Source organism: Protopterus annectens, chromosome 5.part0, assembly GCF_019279795.1.
Source record: "Protopterus annectens isolate FY-2018-M chromosome 5.part0, PAN1.0, whole genome shotgun sequence".
NCBI classification, from domain to species: domain Eukaryota; kingdom Metazoa; phylum Chordata; order Ceratodontiformes; family Protopteridae; genus Protopterus; species Protopterus annectens.
Genome location: NC_056735.1, coordinates 752,210,898 through 752,231,264, shown reverse-complemented (window position 1 = coordinate 752,231,264; position 20,367 = coordinate 752,210,898). Strand labels below are relative to the sequence as shown.

Genomic DNA, 20,367 nt, shown 5'->3' with positions numbered 1-20,367 from the left:
GACAAACTAAACATTGCAAGACCAAGGTTAGATCCCAAGGCACTATAGGATCTTTGAAATGTGGCTTCAAATGTACAGCACCGTTAAGAAAGGTTTTGCAAAGACGGTGAGACGTCAATGAATGATCATCAAATCTGTTACGGAAATTCAAAATGGCAGCTAAGTGAACTCTAATGGTAGAAGGTGAGGCTTCCAATTGAAATAAGGTGGCTAAATATTCCAGGGCCTTATCGACCAGAGCCAAGAAAGGATCAAACCATTTTTATCCGACCAGATAGAAAATCTCTTCCATTTGCTAAGGTAAACTCTTCTGGTGCATGGTTTATGAGAAGCCAGAAGTATCTTTTGCACTGGGGAAGACAAATTATTTTGCCTGGTAATTACAGGAAGTGGAGAAACCAAGCCGTCAGCTTGATGTGTTGAAAGTTGGGATTGACCAAGCCCTGAGGATGAGACAACAGATCTGGGTTTGGATCCAGAGTTCATGGGTGGTGAATCACGTGAGACCATGGAAAGGGAATCCAGATTTGATGGGGCCAATAAGGTGCAATGAGAATCACTTTGCTTCTCAACCATTGGGCTTTCTTCAGAAATTGGGGAATTAGGGGGATTGGTGAGAAGGCATATAGAAGTCCCAGGGGGCAATTGTGGAGAAGTGCTTCTCTTGAGGACTCCCCTTGAGAGGGACTAGGGCAAAGTAGCTGCTGCATTTGTGGTTTATGGGAGAGGCAAACAGGTCACAGCATGGCTGACCCCATCAAAGAAAAATTATTGTCACTAAGTTGGGATTGAGACCACTCAAGGTAGAAGAATACACCTGCTTAGCTTGTCCACAATCATGGTGGAGTTCTCCAGGATATGTGTTGCTACCAGAAAGCGGTTGGAGGTGACTGCCCTTTGTCAAACTCTTAGAGCTTTCCAACATGGAGGGTAGGATCTGGTTCCCCCTGTTTATGTACCAGACTGCTGATATGTTGTCTGACTGGACAGCAACTATTCCTGAAAGAAGGGCAGACTGGAATGCTTGCAGTGCTAAAAGCACTGCCCTTATATGCAGATTGGCCTCTTGAGGGGACCAAGTGCTTTGGAATGTCTTTTCCTGCTGAGAGGGGTAAAAGGGACTACTCCATAAATTCTCTCCTGGCTTCATCCACCAAGATAAATCCTTCCTGCAGTGGTTTGTTATCAGGATTGGATGAGACATCGGGTGAGTTAACAGTGACCATTGTGACACCAGGAGCCATTGAAGAAGCCTCATGTGGTACCTCGCCAGGGGGACTAAAGTGATTGTTGCTGCCATGGACCCAAGAAGTTCTAGAACTAGAGCAGGAAACCTGTCTTGAGAGAGTATCACTTGAAGCTGCGACCTCAACTTTAACAGTCTGTGAAGAGAGAGGAAGGAAGGAAGGAAGGCCATGCAGGATTTTGTATTTAGTTTTGCTCCAATTAATTCTAGATCTTGTGTGGGAGATAGTTTTGATTTTTCTCTGTTGATTGAGATGCCTAAGAACTCGGCAAGGTGTAGAATATAGTCTAAGGTGCAAAGCAGTAGATGCCTGGTGGGGGCAGTGAGGAGCCAGTTGTCTAGATATGGAAACACACAGAATCCCTGTAGCCTTAAGTGAACTGCTACAACTGCCTTGCATTTGGTGAACACCTTGGGGGCTGTGGTGAGACCAAAGGGCAGTGCTCAAAACTGGTAAAGACTGGCTTTTAGCTGGAAGCGGAGATATCTTCTGGAACATTTGTCCATCTTTATGTGGTAACACGCATCCTGAAGATCTATGGCGTACATCCAATCATCTTTCTCCAGAAAAGGAAGGATAGACTGAATCGTGACCATCTGGAATGTTTGTTGGACAAATTTGTTCAATACACTGAGATCTAAAATTGGACTCCAGTCCCCTGTCTTTTTTGGCACTAAAGAAAATCTTGAGTAAAATACAGATTGTATCTGGTCTGGTGGGAATGCTTGGATGACTCTTTTTTTTGAAGCAGCTTTTGAATCTCTAATGCTCCTATATCCCTCTGACTGGGTGGAACATCAGGGATTTGCCTTTGTGGTTTGGAAGGGAATATGTTAACCTCTGGTAATTATTGTCTGCACCCAGGAATCTGATGTTATAGAGTGCCAGGCTGCGTGGTACAGAGAAAATCTTCTCCTGACTGCTTCCAGAGGTAAGCAATCAGGCTGCCACTCAGGAGCGCTGGTAGGGTTGGCCAGAAAGGAATCCCTGGAACCCTGGTTGCATGGACCCTCCGCCATGGAAGAGGCATCTTCCCAAAGAGTCCCCCACCTGCCCTGGGTGGAATACTCACCGCATGCGTCTCAAAAACACCCTTGGGTCTTCTTGAACCACATCTTCCCACTCCTCTGATTCCTGGAGTAAGATTGTTGAGGAGTGGAAAAATGCATGTCCACAGCAGAAAGGGTCTTTCCATCCTATTCACACCTGGCTAATATGTCTCAGACATTTGGGACAAACAACAAAAGTAGCATCCACAGAGGCATTGAGAAAGGAAGACTTAAAGGGGTCTGCAAAATCACACAAGCGCATCCAGGTGTGTCGCTTAATGGCAATGTTGTACCTGCTGCTCTGGACGTCCCTTCGACTGTATATGTAATAAGCCACATAGATGAGCTGAAGGGTGGCAAGCTGAGAGGCAACCTTATCCTGGACCTTGCCAGACACTGCTTCTGCCAAGGTATCTGAAAGCTCAGTTATCAGATCCATTTGGAGTTGAGTGAAGTGTGCCAAGAAATTCAAAGACCGAATAGCAAAGGTTGTTGAAGCAAAGACTCACTTTCCAAATCTGTCCAAGGTTCAAGACTCTCAGTTTGGAGGATGGACAGTTGAACTCTCTTCGGCGAGTTCTTTTTTAGTGGCTGCCACCACCACCATGGCATTCACTGCTAGGCCTTTCAACCAATGGGGCTGATCCTCAGGGGCTGAGAGATTTTTGTCCGGTCTATGTGGGATTGGCTCTATGGTGTCAGCATGATAAGTTTAATTCATTCATCCACAGGCAGGGTCACCCAAGAAGTAGATGGCCAGGCACGGAAAGCCTGCAAGAAAACAGATTAGATTTATTTGAGGGCTTCCAATCACCCCTCTGTTTCAGAATTTACAGGATGTCTCCAAAGGAGACATCTTCAGGGGGTGATCATGGGGTGCCTTCCCCTTCATTGTAATCTGTATCCTTAGTGACAGATTCTTCTGGAGAATCCAGGTTCTTCCTCTTGCAAGACCTTTTACAGGGTGGCTCCTCAGGAAAGATCTGAGAAGGATTCCTAAGACAGAGGACCCGGCAGTAGGGTATCTTGCTGCTCTTGTTCCCACTGCCCTGAAGTAGCAGACTGTGACAGCTGCGAGCCAGGGGGTACAAAAATGTGGCACTCCGGATGGGGATGGCATCAACTGTGAGCCTGCTGAGGCTAGGACTCTCTCCATAATCTGGAAGGCAGGCTTTCCCAAAGAGGGATGGGAGCCCAGAACTGAGAAAGACAACCTTGGAACCAGGGTCACACCCACTCTGATGAGCTGACCACCAGAGTAGAAGCTGAGAGAGGACTTGTAACTGCCAGGGCACCAGGAACCATAGATGGCACCGTGGAAAAAAAATCAGAGCCAACCCAAGGATACCGGAGTCAGCAGCCCAAATCTCTGTCCCATGGGTGTGATGGCTCCAATGCAGCCGAAGACCACAGAGTTGGTTCTGTTACCAAGGTGAGATCCACCGTTGGTACCGAAGTAGCTGGCACCGGGAAAGTCAAAGTAGTGGGCTCCATGATCTGTGGAGAGGTTGAAGGAGGAAGATATGTGGGAGTCTTGGGGGAGTACCTCGGCTCTGGGAGGGAGGGACGGAGGTCTGAGAGGGAGCAGGAAGACCTCTGGCTGCCAAGAACTGATCCACCAATTGAACTACATCCAGTTCCGGGAGACACCTGGAGGAATGGATGGACATTTCCTAAGGGCGATTTTGGTCTTTCTACAAAAGGGCTTAACTGTTGACCCAAAAAGGGGTCTACTGATGGGCAGTATCTAGTCCTTGGGGTACTTAGTATCTCAACCTTCAGCACCATCATGGTCTACTGAAAAAAATGTTGTTTGGCAGGGGAAGATGGAACCAAAATATTTGAGGGGGCCACTGTCAGTGATTCCCTTAAGAATCAGTTTGTTTCGCCTCTTTGCAAAAGTTCGAGCACTGAAACCCTTGCAGAGTTTGCATGGAGGTTAGATTTCAAGATGAGGGACACCCAAGCAATAATGGCATGAAAGATGCCCATCAGAATTGGGCATCTTCCTGTCATAGTCACTACAGTGTTTGAACCCAGTGGTTCCTTTCTGTTCTTCTGCCATTTCTCTAGTCAGAAAACCACACACACACACACACGCATGCATGCACACACACACACACAATCACTCACCAAACAAGAAAGGTAGGAATATTTTTTTTTTGTAAATATACCAACAATGGTATGTGATGATTACTCAAAAAGGAGGGTACGAGAAAGTAAGACGCAAGGGAAAGGAAAAAAGATACCAGCTATGGTATCAAAAAATTACTAACAGGTAGAGGGAAAGGAAGGTCCCATACCAACGATGGTACAGCAGAATATCTGCAGGTAAAAATGGGATAAGGGACAGATACAGAGTCACTCACAACCATCAAGAACCTTAGAAAATAAGAAAATGAAGAAACTAGCAGAAATAGAAAAATAGTTATATACAACAAAAAACTTTTAGCACTTAGCTGAGAGCACAGCTGATGCATCTGATTTTCTATGCAGTAAATGAGATTTGCAGTAAAGGGGAAGACAGGCAGTATGGGTAGTCTTAGCTTGAGAGTTTTTGGCTGGCACAAGCATGATATAATGGCCGAGTTGGTTCTGAGGGTCGTAACTGAACCCAACAGTCAAGAATGAATGAAGACTGACAACATCAGATCAGGGATTCTCTATGATAGATAATTATCTTGCTAGTAGGAATTTATTTTGTGATGGAAATCAAGATCTCCTGAGTTGGAGTTTAAGGTAATATTTGTTTTGTGATGTGCAGGAGTTTCACAGGACAGTATCTTTTAAGGCTTTGTCAGATAGACAAAGGTCCCCTGTCAAATGTTTATAGGAAAAAGAAAACAGAGTGTGCTTTATGGTGATCTGGGTAGCTCACAGAGGAGCTCTCTTTGACTGTCCTACTGAGGAAACACAATGGTCTCTTAAGCTGGATCATACACGTAAACAACTAAACACCAAAGGGGACATTATATTCTATTATTGACTGAATGATGAAGGTGCAGTGAGGGGTTATGACTTCCTTGGATTTAAAAGATAACCCACTGGTGATTAGTTTAGCAATGTAAATGGACTTTCTAACTCCAGTGGACACAAAGTGTAGTTCGTTATCCCCAGAAGTGGCCATGTTCTTGATGACCAGGTAAATTTTAAAAAGAGATGTCACCTATCTGGTAGGTGAGCTGGTGTTTAGGTTTGCAAAGGACACAATACTGCATTAAGTTTAAGACTGTGGTGCGCTTGTTGGTGCATGTTAGTCCCTCCTGGAAAAGTTGTTGGGGAATTTGACAGGTCCAATTTTGCAATCATCTGCAAACTTGGTCAGCCTCTATATCAGAGATGGACCTACCTAAGAAGGGTGTATCCAGGACATCACTGGTAAATACTCTGACTGCAGCATTCCTCCAACACTAACAGATTGGGTTCTTTCAGTAAACCAGTTGCCTATCCAGCTGGTAACAAGATGTTAACATTTAGTTGGATTAGCTTATTGATAATGTCAGAATGTGAGATGATGACATGGGCCTTGGCAAAGTCCAGGTAGGCAGTGTGAACAGATTTGCCTGAATCGAATGCATCAGTGACTTGTTCAAAGAAGTCTACCAGGTTTGAGAGGCAGGATCTGCCTTAACAAACCCAAATTGGTTGGGGTCCACAGCATGAAGACTGTTTATTTGTTAATGATTTACATAATCATGTTTTCTTTTGTCTTAGAGATAAGGTTAGACAGATTTATGTTACCAGGATTGGCAGAGGCTCCACCATTGTGGATTTGGATGATCACAGCGGTTCACCATACCTCTGGCATGTATTCAGTGGTTAGGCTAAGACTAAACAGGCTTAGTAGGGAATCTAACAAGCAATGTTTGGAGAAGACTAGAAAACAGCTAGACAAGTTGCCTGAACCCATGGATCTAGTCTTTTGGCCTTGTACGGAGTAATCAGGACTTGTTTTGAAGTGATCACAGGTGGTGGCATGGGTATAATAATCTGTTGTGGAAAGTTAGTGAGACATAGGGGAGTAAAGTTTCAGCAGAAACTGTCCACCAATAAGCTATGTCCTCAGGGGATGGGTATGTGTTGCCATTATGTATTAATTTAGAGCACTGTTTAGTATTGCTTCAAAGGTTCCTAACACACCTGAAAAAGGCTTTGTGGTTGTCCTTAGAATTAGTGGCAAGGCTTAATTCATGCTTGCTTTTGGAGGATTTGATTTTGTTTCAGAGTTCTTTGTTGATCTTTTTGAGTATTCTTCCAGCTGATGAGGTATTAAGTCTGCTCTTGTGGGCTTATCAAATGACTACTGTAAAAAGATTTATTTTATGCTCCTAGAGAAGAAGCAGATATTGAAGGAAGGTACAAGTAGTCAGGCAGATTGCCTTCATCATCTAAATCATAAATAAGAGAGGACTGAATCAGGAGCAAAAAAGATCACCACCAGACAACATATGACTTGTAATCCCAGTAAAAGTATTCTCTGAATATGGCTATTCTTTAAATCAAACAAGTTCCCCCACTATTATCCTAGCAGCAGTTGATTTAGAGACAAAATAAATATCATGATTAACATATTTTTACAAATATGGAGACAGGTTAAATGTAATATTTAGCAGTTTAAGCACCTTGCTAACAAAAACCTATTTAGATTCCTCAACATAGATGCCAGGTGTTTTGGTACATCAGACTGATACCTGATCTTAAACTTAAGTAAACTGAAAGGTCTTGCAGCCATACGGTATAGAGGGACTAGTTTGACAGTACAAACATCGTGCATCTTAGAGTTCTTATCAGTAAGGATAAACGCTTTACAACCGGTTATTTTCCATCTTTAGCCGTGACTAATTCAGCCTGGACAACATGAGGACAGTAGGATTTAAACCCCTGTTCAGTTCCAAGGCACCCAGTAATATCTTCTCAAACCTTTAAAATATTGTGGGATGGAGCTTAATTTCATGCAAGAAGCTTCTGTTGGAGAAGTCAGAGAAGAATATGATGATGATTCACATGGGACTGCTAAATTTACAATCACTGCTTTCTCTTTAGAAACTTTTCCAGCTCTCTGTTTGGTATTCTGTCAAAACAGTGACAAAAGGTACTAGCACTGAAGTCATCTAGAGGAGTAGCATTCTCCTTTTGGACTCCCCACACTTTTCAGAATCATTACTCCATTCATGTAACACTGATGGATCTGGACAGGAGAGGGACACATTACTAGATTATGCTGCTTAGCAAAATCAAAATGAATGTTAGGTTACATACCAAGAGACAGTATAACAAATGTTTTATAATTAAATATAAAAAATACTATCCTTTTGTAAACTTTTACACATACACTTCTGAATTCTCTGTAGAGTCACTACATCAGAACACAAAGGATCATCAGACAATGTATTCATTCCCAGTAAACAAATATAATTAAATAAATATGCACATAAATTCAACTGTTGCCTCATGCTAGCTGAGTTTCTGATGAAGCATTCATCATGGACTCTTTAGAGATAACTGTCTTGTTAGAAAAATGTTAATCATCTTTGATTTGCTCCTAACATAATAAAAATCAGTTCAAGTTAACCAAAGAAGTCAACAAATATGAATAAATGAACTGCCGTCATCTGCTGATAATGCTTAAGTAACAAAAGCACTAATAAAAATTACAGGCAAGTTTCAATCTGGCGAGAAACAGTATATAATAATCATAGTAGTGTTTATTTTAACTATAAAAATAAAATTTCATTTACTACCTCTTACAGACAAGCCAACAAGGAATGAACAGAACGCTGTAAAGCCAAAAAAATACCCTGCTGTAAGAACACCATAAAACTTAAAATTATAGTTAACCCATTTAATCCTGAACAGCAGAAGGCTAATTAACACCTTTGCTTTTCTAAGCCACAAAAACATTTGCTTCCTGAGAGCTTTCCTCAATAATCCTCTGTTGGAAACATCCTTTGTTTGATTTATAATACCTGACAAATGATGTGAGTTACAAAAAATGTAAAATGTGAGCTCTTTGGCAGACGACAGTATGATACTGGTGTTCATATTAAATTCTGTCTGTAGATCCTGATTTTATAATACAGATTTAAGAAAGAAAAGCTATATTATGTTTGCCAAAAATGTTAGTGTTATGAACAAACACGAGGTTATAGTTCTATAACAGTTCAGTCAAGAGCTTTCCAATGATGCAGACAAAAGGGAGTAGCTTACTGCTGTTTTGTCATATTGCTAGACATATGCAAATTATACACAAAATAATTTCACAATATTTCCAAATAATATTAATCTACAACCAAATGTGTCACATGGCAAGTATCTATGGCAAAACTGTGTGCCTCAGTGTTTTGCATAAGATGGCATAATTTGTCCATCTGTACATCAAACAGCTACTTATAAAATGAATGCATTTATATAAAAAAGAAGAAAATAAAGGCAATAGTCATAACTGCTTTACCAAAAGTGTATTTTATCTCAGAAAGTCTTAGCATTAATCATCATGCTTTAATGTCATTTCTACTAATACCAACTGCTTGAATACACCACCCCAACAACACAATATCACTCTCTATTTTTGCACTATTAATGTAATCATTATCAATGTAATATGTTGCTCATTATTAACTCCAGCTCTGCATATCCCACAATGACCATTTCACTGTTATGCTTAGTAAATCATGTCAGCTTGTAGATGCTACCTTGTTGCCTTAGTTTTATGTCTGTGCCTTTACCAGGACTTCTGAAATTAGACTTTGAAAACAGGGATGAGAACACTCATTTCAAGAGTACAGGGAAGTCTCCTGTAGAAATAAGTATATTCTTACAGGATATACAGGAGCTCTGCTTTCCTGATGACTATACTCTTGTAGAAAGCAATGAGTTAAGAAACTCCTTTATCACAATAGCTGCTTTTGATACAACTTTCTGATAAGCCTAAAAAGCCATTTAAATAACAGAGATTTTCATCAGTGCTTTGCTGTAATATTCCTTCACAAAAAATCAAACTACTGAAAAATTTGGCAACTCCTTGATTAAAATATGAAGGAAAGAAAGATGAAAATTATATTTAAACTCACCCTCAAAATTCATATGTTTGCTCACATTTCCATAACAGCTAAGATGTTTTTATACTAATCTTACTAACAACAATATCACCAATACTTTAAACATTTTATGATTTAAATGTTTACTACTATTGTAGTTTCAGTAATGGAATACTTTGAAATTATGAAATATGTCATATTCCGAACCACTTTTTGGCTTACTTCCACAGGCTACAAAAAATGACACAGCAGTTTAACTTTAACAGTTATACTCGCACCAGTCTTTTGATGCAATACAGCAAGTCTTGTGAAAACACTCAATGGATATTTAAAATGCTCTTGTATTTCTTCAGTGTCCACTTTTTTCCTTTTTATATTTCCAATATGTGGTCTTCTCTAATGACTTTAGTGCTTCACTGTGTTTCTGTTGGAAATGTTTTCAGTATTCATTACCTAGTATGGCTTACAGCTGCTGGTCTCCTGACATACAAAGAAATGTATTAATTTTGATGTACAAATGAAGAGTAACAACACAGCTCTGAATTTATGACAATCAGAAACAGCCACCATATGGAATGGAAATAAAAGTCAACAGAAGCTACATGAAAACAGAATAACAACATTCCTTATAGCTAGTATACACCTGAAGACTCACCAAGTTTCTTCATATGAAATAAAGCTTTAAGCATACACAAAACAAATAATGGGCAGAGTGACCTGGACAGAAGGGCAAAATGTATTAACATGATTCAATCACAATCTTAGACAAACAGAAACACATTATCTTTAAATACCTTTTTTAACATTAACATTAACAATAACATTTGGAAGTAGAAAATGGCAGTGGTAGTGGACTGAGTTGTGATGAGGGAAGAGAGATAGAAGTAAAATCAACACCTTACCTGATTACTACATATTTTTATGGTACCAATTGGTTAAAGAGAGGAATAAATGAGATTTGGGATATGTTCAGAAATATTGCAATCAAAACAGATGTATTTAAAAACAAATTGCGGTTTAGTTTCAGGAGGAATTTTAATATTAAAAATATTTTAGAAAGAAAGGAAACTCAAGTCGAGGGTACCAGTAGGAAACACGGAACCCATAAATGTGGTAGATGTGCACAATGTTCTTACATTTACAATAAGAAAGAGGTTAAAATTGCAAGCATTCCTCAGAAGCTAGTAGCTAGAAGCTACAGCAGTTGTTATACTAAAGGAATAGTATATTTAGTGATTTGCACGGGTTGTGAAAGTTTCTACGTAGGAAAAACTGAGAGGTTGTTGAGAAACAGGATCTATGAGCATATTCGGGATATAAACAGACACAATGAGAACAATGCATTATACAGGCATGCCACCAAGTGTGATAAGGCAGACTTTAAGTTTTGGGTTTTAGAGGTGGTGCAATACCCTGAAATAGGAGGTGACCGGGAAACCAAAATTGAGTACCGAGAAATGATATGGCAATTAAGGCTGGATGCAAGCTGTGGAAAAGGACTAAATGACCATGTTTCTATTACGCCAGCACTCAAGATCCTAGCTACAGATCCTAAAATTATAAAGGGTGGACAATAATAGGAAGAAAATAAGGAGGGTCACAAGCTCATCCAGTATTTAATAGTAATTAATTAATAATTAATATTTCTGTGAACAATTAACTTTACATTCACAATTTTATAATGTTATATTTTATACTCCTACTTATATTTATATTTATATTCAAAAGCATTGATGTATTGAATATTGATGTATTGAATTAATTTTGTTTGCTTACTTGTAATTTAGTCGTGTTGGACGTGTTGGACCTGTATTTTAACTTTGGGACAATAAATTTTCATTTATCTATTTTGGATGTACTGCTTGAATTTCGGACAGCCTTCATTGTACCGGATTCTGCTTTTCTTCAATTGTGTGGTTGCAGTATTCTTCGGTATCTTTAAATACCTGCTTGGCACCAGGATATAATGAGGTAGATAGAGCTCTACAATATGCTCAAAATGTCCAACTAAATGCACGTAATGCAACTGAAGAAGAAAACTGGCACAATCAAAAGTTTTAAATGGATTTTTGTAACTGGTAAACTTTCTACTGTACTGACGCAATGCATTTGTAAAAATGAATAAAAAAATAACTTTAAAAATGAAATTCTTGTCTGAAAAGCTGACAGACTCAACTGCCATTCTCTTTTCCAGTCCATTTAAACATAACTGCATAACTTTCACAGGGTGCAAAGCTATTATTTAAGTCATAATAAGTTCCATGGGGATATCCCAAAATCTGTAGAAAGGTGTCTTCCCCTTACTAATAAAACAAAGTGAGCAATTATAATTGGCATAATGACAAATTAGATAATTACAGATAGGGGAATCAAAGAACATAACTTAAAATCATCTTTAACTGAAGTAACAACCTCAAACAAATGATAAAATAAAAGACAGAATGTTCACTTGTACTCTGATTTTAGCATCCAAGTCAGTAGTAGGGCAGTAGAAAGGAAACAAATGTTATTTACTTACCACAACAATAGATCCATGTTATCTTCTTATGTCTGGTACAACCTATTGTTTATTGGATCCAACATTGGACATCTCAGAATCTTCAGTCTGAGAACTGCACTGCCTCTGCTCACAATACCCTTCCTCTCATGCTCTCTCCTCAGACTATCTGCCTAGGACAACTCCCTGAACAAATACCAAAGGATCTTTACACGCAATCTTACAGACAAGACCACAATGCCAATCGTGAGTATTTTGCTAAAAACAGTGACAGCTTAGAGGGGTCATGGAGGGATAGAAGAATGCCTGAACTGGACAGAAAAGTTACACGGATCTATTGTTATGGTAAGTACATAACTTTCATACCCAATGTTATCTTTTCCATCTGGCTTCAACATGTGGGACAGAATCCCCAGCCACAGAAACCCCCTGGGAAAGAACATTCCACAAAATGGTGGAATCAAATGAAGCTGTTGACCTACAATGAATGTCCAGTTTGTAATGGAGAAGGAAAGGTATGAGTCCTAGACAAATATCATCAAAAGAGGACTGAGAGAAAAAGGCATTGTAATTAGCCACTGCTCTAGCAGAATGATCTCTAGGCTTCACAGGTAAGGACACACTCTTTAATGAGTTGACAAAGGAGATACAGTTGGAGAGCGGGTCTATATTATATCATCAAATGCTTAAAAACGCGAACAATGAACAATTGACCCCATGTAAGTGAAAGCTTACAATCTTGAAAGCTTAGAATAGTGATTTTTTTTTTCCCAAGGGAAAAAAATCACTGTTCCAAAAAAAAAAAAAAAAAAAAAAAATTGAAAGAATACATAAAGCGGGGGGCTTTGCCTCCCACACTCTCCCTACTTAAATATACCAACTCCAACATCTCACTACAGTGCCGAAAACAGCAAAGTAATGGAAGCGGCCAAGCAAATTCTTTCCCTGGGAAAGAATTCACTTAAAAGCCGCTTCGCTATTTTGTCTTTTCGTTGTTTTAAGTTCGACCAAGACGCATTCGACAGAATGCACCTTCGGTCATCTCATAGGAACCCTTGGAGTGCCACTTGGCTAAGGTCACTTTGGAAACAGGCTAACCCAGCCTCAACTTAGAAAAGGATACAAACAGTTGGTCAGATTCTCTAAACATTTGGTTCTAGCCAAATAGAACCTGAGTTATCTATGCACAACCAAACAATTGCACAAATATTCTCCTCGGTTACTGAAATTTGGAAAGAATACTGGTAAGTGAATGGAGCTAGTTCAAAGTAGATTCAGAAGCAACCTTGGGCAAAAAGGAAGGATTTATCCTAAGGGTAACTCTGTCCTTATGAAAATTCTTAAAGCTTAGATACCCTTCTGGCTGAAGTAACACCCACCAAAAAGGGGGTCTTCCATGACAATAATTTTAAGGATACCCTTGCTGAAGGTCTGAAGGGAGATTTAGCAATCACTTGCAGCATTAGAAGAAGATCCCAAGAGGGCACCAGATCTTGATTAGGTGTACATAACAAAATGCTGCCTCTCAGGAAGGCTTTAGATATCTTAAGAGCGGCCAAAGGCATATTATTTCTGCCAATATGCAAACTGGAAATGGTAGCAATTACACCTTTATGTTTGCATAACTCAGACTAGAATGAAAAAAAGCAGCCAGGATGACCAGGTTGGCATCTAAAGGAGTTGAAAAAGGGCCCAAGCCTTCAGAAGAGGCACAAATAGAGAAAGACTTCCACTTTTTAGCATACAACTTCCTGCCGGAAGGCTTTTGGGATGATGAAAGGATATGAATAACTCTGCCAGACAGCTTGGGATTCCTAGCCATCACTGGAACTGGAGAAACCATGCGGTCAGTTTGAGGGAATGGCGGTTCTAAACAGGTGTACCTGAAGGTTGGGAAATTAGATCCAGGACCTGATCCATCACCCTGGGAGCTAGAAACAGGTGATGTCAAAGAAAAGGCAACCAAACCTGTCCGGCCCAAAATGGAGCAATGAGGATAGGTCACTCTGAGATGGGCTGCCTTCTGAAGAAATTTGAATATCAAGGGCACGAGGGGGGTAGATGTACTGTAAACCCAGGGGCCAAACATACAGAACAGAATCCCTTGGCAACTGCATAAAAACTGATGCAGAGTGTTGGACAGGAAGGAAAAAGATCGAAAAAGGTTGTGCCCCAGCAGCTGAAGATTTGGGCCGCTACATTCGGAATCTGGGACCACTCATTAGGCACTGCAATCAGAAACTACTGAGAGGACATTGCCCACTGCTAGAACTCATGGCCTCTTGGCACAGGGGATAGGAAGAAGTTCCTCCTTGCTTGTTCAGATTCCAAACCACAGATGTGTGCCCATTTGTATGGCAATCATACCCTAGGGGAGTACATTCCGAAAGACCTGCAATGCTAGGAGGACCATCATAATCTCCAAAACAGTGATGTGAAGACTGGCCTTGAACCTTGCCCAGGTTCCCTGGACAGTCTTTTCTTTGAAATACTGGCCCCACCCCATTGTGACCATGACCTATGGATGAGGAAGAACAAAAAGTCATCCTGCAGTGACCAGCAGTGATTTCAGACACCAAATGTGGCAGCAACAGATGTTTGTCAAAATCACTGGAAAGTTCATGGGATGTGTGAGATAAGCCCAATGAACTGCTAGAGCCCACTGTGACACTCTCATGTGGGATTTTGCTAGAGGAACGAGACAAATGCTGTCATATGCCCATGTTGACTGAGAACTGAATTTACAGAAGGTTTGAGAGACTGTGAGATGCCTGCAGGTGTTGGGAGGTTAGGTTTGACAGCAGAAGTTTGGCTATCTGAATGACCATATCCAAATGCCAGCCTATAAACTCCAACACGTGAACTGGTCGCATCCTGGACTTTTCATAATTCACCGTAATGCCTCAGCATATACACAGCTCAAGTAAGGAGTCTTGATCTCTGATCAGGGATGCTTTCGTGGAAGTGGTAAAGAGCCAATCATCCAGGTAAGTAAAAAACTGGAATCCCTGTAGCCTGAGCCAGGCTGCCACTACTACCATGCATTTGGTGAACATTCTGGGTGCTGTGTTGAGACTAAAGGGCAGCCAAAAGCATAGAAATCTCCTGGAGTAATCTACCGAGCACATCCAGTCATTCCTCAGGACAGGTTGAATGGACTGAAAGGTGACCATCCAGAATTTGGTCTGTTTGATGAAATTGTTCAGGTTGCTGGATCCAAAATTGGCCTGATGTCAAGGTTTTTCTTTGATGCCAAAAATAATCTGGAACAGACCCTGGATCCTCACTTGACTGATGGGACCTCTCAGATGACTTGGTTGGCCATCAGTATCTGAATTTTGACTACAGCATCCCTTCTCTAATGGGGTGGTACATCTAGAAGAGATTTTTGTGAATACTCTGAAGTAAATAACAAGGGAGATGTATAGCCTCTAGACAAGTCTCTCAACACTCGTGTCTAAGGTGATGGCTTCTCAAGCTTTTGGGGGAAAAGTCAAGTGACCCCCGACTGCCTCCAAAGAACAGCAGTCAGACAGCCATTCAAAATCACTGAAAATGCCTACTGGAGAAGTGGAAAATGCACTCCGAGGGCAGAAAGACTTTTCCTATCCTGTTCACTCATAGTCAGCATCTCTTTGACCTTTGGCCCATAAAGGGAAAAAATGCTGATCGGAGCATAGACAAAGGATGTCTTAATGTAATCCACAAAATTACACAAACACATCCAGGCATTATGGAGCTTGAAAATTCTGGTGCCTGCTGCTTGGGATTATCTATTGATTGCTTTAGAAAACAGCTTCATGGAAATGTTTGTGACAGACTGCCTGGCCAACAACTAAGCCTCTATAGTCTTCTGTGTTTCTAGGGGCTGCTGAGTCTTTCTCATCTTTGACACTTCAGTCACCAGGTCTCGCAAAATCTTATCAAATGGGTAATATAGTATAGTGCATACAAAGCGAAGGTTGCTGCAGCACATGCATGCTTTCTTAAGCAGTCCAGAGCCACAAAATCCCTGCTGACAGACAAATCTACGAACTCTCTTCAGAGATATCATTCTTTGTGGCAACCATAACCACAAAAGCATTAATCGCTGAACCTGTACTCCAATAGGGGTCTGTCCTTAGGAGGGGCCAAGACTCTATCTTATTTCCTGGGAACTGGTTTCACCACATCAGGTTTCCTTGAAGCCCTCCATGACTTCATGTGTATAAGGGAATTCGGAGGGGGGACTACCCAGAACATGAATGGGCCAATGCTGAAGGCCTCCAGAAACAAAGACTACTCTAGGAAAGGGCATCTGTGGTCCACCCCTATGCTGTTTCAATAACTCCAACCAATCTCCAAAAGAGACTTCATCATGGTGTCCTCAGTGAGGGATTCATCAGGGGAATACAACATCTCCCACTTGCACTTACTCTTACCATGTCCCTCCCTGAAAGGAGAATCAGGAGGAGACCCAGAAGAAATGGGAGATCCTGAATGCAAAGAAACCCAGAGACCCAAAGACATGACCTGTCCTGGATCCAGCTGGTAAAGATTTGCAAGCCCAGAACCTTCGGAAAGAGAAGGATCTGATGCCTCTGCTGAAGCTCCCCTATCCAAGTAGAAGAAGATTCTCTCTACAGTGTCAAAACCTGAGGCTGGACCCAGCACTCCTTGGATTCATAGAACTGAGTGAGCCTCCAGTATCGGGTGCCAACTTGACTGGCTCCAGCTCAGAGACTGGAGCCAAACTGTCAAGTGTCAAAGCCCCCAGGGGCAGCAATGATCTGTAAACCAAGAAAGCTAACCTCACCTCTTGAGCTAGGTCTCCTAACTCTCGATACCAAGCCATGTCCAGCTCTGTCAATGCCTGAGTCTAGAAAGTCAAGGAAGGAGTCAGCGCCTGAAGTGGCCAAACTATCATAGCTGACAGGGAGTGGTCAGCCACCTGGAACTGTAAATCCTGGAGCCAAATGAACTGGGGAGGGGTAAAGGGGTTGGAGCTGAGGCCTCAAGCAAATAAGCTGAGCAGGCTGGGTGGATTCTTAGCTGTATCTGGGCCGGAAAGAAGGGCCACATCAGCTGTTCCAAATCTGATAGTTTAATGCTCTCAAATGACCTAGCTGACAGAAGATGCCACCGATGATGGCTCAAAGAACTTTCTCAATGGAATCAGATCTAAGAAACAGTTCTGAACAGGAGACATTTGGACGTGAGGTGGTGAAGGTGATGAGAGTTCTGCTTTCATTATGGGACAGGAAGGGGAGTACAACCTGTCCACTGAGGTTGAAGGGTCCTCTGCCAAGAAGGGACTGGGAATGCTGACAGTGGATGAATTTATGTCTTCTGAAACCATTAGGTCCAGAGTACAGGGCCAAACAGGAATCATTGGAGCTGTAAGTGCTGAAGATCATGGAACATTTGGCCCCAGCTGGCCCTTGGTGGATGAACAGGATCATTTGCGATCCCTTGTTCTTTACTGTGGGACTTAGTATCCTTGTCCCAGGACTGCTCTTTCCCCCTCTTCTTGGATGTTTTGCTAGGAGAGGGACAGGACAAAGAGATTGCTGATGATTGGAGCATTCCTTTCTTGACAACTTGGCCCACTGTTCACTGATGGCTCTGGCACCAAAAGCCACATAGGCTTGACAGGTGGTTTCTAAATGGGCAATGCCCAAACAGTAAAAAAACAATCTTGTGCATCTTGCTGAGACAATTTGTGTCTGCTCACATCACACTTTTTAAAACCAAACTTCTCCTTCTCCACAACAAAGCCAACACCACAAAACTTAATACCTTCACCTAGCAACTACAGTAATAAGCACTACAAACATACTCCAAAAAAATCACTTATCTAATGACAAATCAGAACTATCTAAATATCTATCAACTATAGTAGTATTACAAAAGAACTTAACTGCCTAACCACACTTATGAAAGAGAAAGAATTTTTTTTAAGGCAGAAGAAAAAGGCTGGAATGGTAAACACAAAAAGAACACACAGAAAACTCAAGTACCACGCCTAACCAATAACCAACCTAACTTGAAACATATACCTACAAGCAGACAGCAAGAACTAAGGATAGAGGAAACACAAGACAAAAAGTCACCTACAGCTGTCGAAAAAAAAAAAAGATGCAGTAGCAGAACTCTGAAGACCAAGATCCACTCTTGAAGGTGGCAAATTACACCCAGGAAGAGAGAGTTTGAGAGCAGGGTATTAAGGATAGAGGAGGCAGAGCTCTTGTACTGAAGATTCCAAGATGGCTGGTGTTGAATCCGATAGTCTATAGTGGGGTTACCACCTGTCCCACTTTGCGAGGGACAGTCCCTCTTTGGGCAGTTGTGTCCTGTAAAGAAATCGAAAAAATGGCAAATGTCCTGAGATTTTAGGACAAACATATTTCCTATATTTTATGTAATAGTTGCATAAAACAGTCTGTACCTGAAATATCTAAATATTATAAGAAACAGAATAAGCAACTAAAATGCTACAAGAATAAGCTTTTATTTAGGCAAAAAAGTGAAGTTCTGTCCTTTGTACTGGCCATGGGTATGTTTTGCCCTGCAAAATCTGACGTTTGTACCAAAAATGTCCCACTTTGGGCATTTGAACAGGTGGCAACCCTAATCTACAGGTTGAAGCTTGAGAAAATCAGATCACATTCTTCAGAATTAAATCAAACCTTGGCCAAATGACATTCAGAAAAACACAAAATGCTCTATTCATGATATTTCCTTATTGATTTACAAGACTTCTGTGGATTCTTTTCATGATGTTTAGAAATTGTAATTATAATAAGGAAATAAAGATGCAGACAAGCAAATGCAGCACTGAAATTCTACAGTGTCTTTAAAAGTGGTAAAACATTTCAGTCAGATCGCAGTCATCATTTCTGCACAGGAGTCTGACATACTGGGGATTCTTCTTTAGAACTGAAGCAGTCCCAATATGCAGGATCCTCTGGTGTCATTGGAATGGCCACTGTCAACAGTTCATGAAAATTCAAAGTTGTAAACTGTGGTATGTTCTTGCTTTCTGGCAAAAGAACCTGTAAAAGAAAATTAGAATGTATAGTAAAGGTGGCTGCAATTCTTTGTGTGTTCACTATGCATGCGTAGAATATAACATGCCCCAGTAAGAATTTTACATAATAATGTACAGTCAGTAAAAAAGACTACTGTGTTAATATTTAAAACATACAAGCTGTTCAACTATGTATACACGGGTACCCTCCCCAAGACTTATGTTCAGCCTGGGCTATTTTAAATTCAGGTGCAACTTAAGTTATTTTTTCATGTCATTTATTTGTTTTTATACCTGTATTAAAAAGGCACATATGTCAGCCTTCAAATACGAGTCATAAAAAATATCTAAATAAACAGGGCAATGAATACAAATGTTGCAAAAGCTTCATTTTGGCAAAGACAGCCTTGTACTCTTGTTTAACCACTGAAATTATAGTTTCAAAATAAATTGAGAATGTTTCCTGTATAAATGTGCAATTATAGATGGAATATCTGGAAGTATTTGAAGTTCCAGTAAAACAGAATGAAGACAGCCGCATGAATATGAAACACTTCCCACCTCCATGAGATTGATAAAACTCCACTAGAAAATCAGTAAGTATCAAATTACTGGGCACATCGTATACCTTTTTTGAAAAGGTAAATTATATCCTATACACAGAAGGATACATTCACTAATCTTTGAAAAAATGTCTGAATACTAAACCCATAAAAACAGGGGTATATTTCACTATAATTAGGAAAACAAGTGGTGTTAAAGTGTTTCTAATAAGCATATTTAACTTGTTTAAAATGGTACAAAGTAGCCTAAGCAGCACCTGTAACTGTGCTAATATGGTCCACAAAAATCACACATCAAATCTAGCATTAAGCCTAAATGACACACTCTACTGTCTACCTCGTTATATTCCAAACATTTGTCCATCTGTGAACATTAATAATTTATTCGTTATTAAACTGCAAACTCATAAAAAATTATGCACAAATCAAACTATAAACTTGTCATCATAAATTCAGGGAAAAGGCACCTATATAAATCCAGGTCATATCAGTTGTACACAAAAGCAGTGAAGATGACAAATTAATGCTGTGCAACTCAAGGGAATGCTAATTGGATCAAAACAAATGCTATAAAACCCTGCTGTAGACTAGCAAACCACCTAAACTTAGCCACTGTACTAGGGTGCTTACATATTTCTACTATAATGCAATCCATAAACCAAATGTTTATGAGAATATCTTAGCTCACTGAGTGCACATAAGAGATATAGCAGATATATCTAAATTTATATTCAGAAACACTGCAACAAACAGACACCAAGTAAAATACAGCTACAGCTTGCATTCATCTTCGCAGGGGCAAAGTCCTCTGGACATCAGAAAACTCCATTCAACTCTGAGATTAAACAACTTTGTGAGTAAGGGATACATTTGTTTTCTTGGAAAAAAATTGAAGCTGTGCAACCTCAGATTTAGAATATACTGTTAACAGCAGTGCAGGAGGTACATCTCTCTCTATACAAGGC

General features: G+C 40.4%; 1 protein-coding gene across 1 annotated transcript in view; it reads right to left on the bottom strand.

Moving 5' to 3' along the window:
• Positions 1-18,345: 18,345 nt before the first annotated feature.
• AASDHPPT (aminoadipate-semialdehyde dehydrogenase-phosphopantetheinyl transferase) overlaps positions 18,346-20,367 on the bottom strand; it is an 871,134-nt gene continuing 869,112 nt past the window's right edge. Inside the window, exon 6 of the mRNA XM_044072600.1 lies at positions 18,346-18,864. Coding sequence (XP_043928535.1) covers positions 18,703-18,864 — 162 coding nt within the window. The 3' untranslated portion in view covers positions 18,346-18,702. The remainder of the gene's footprint in view (positions 18,865-20,367) is intronic.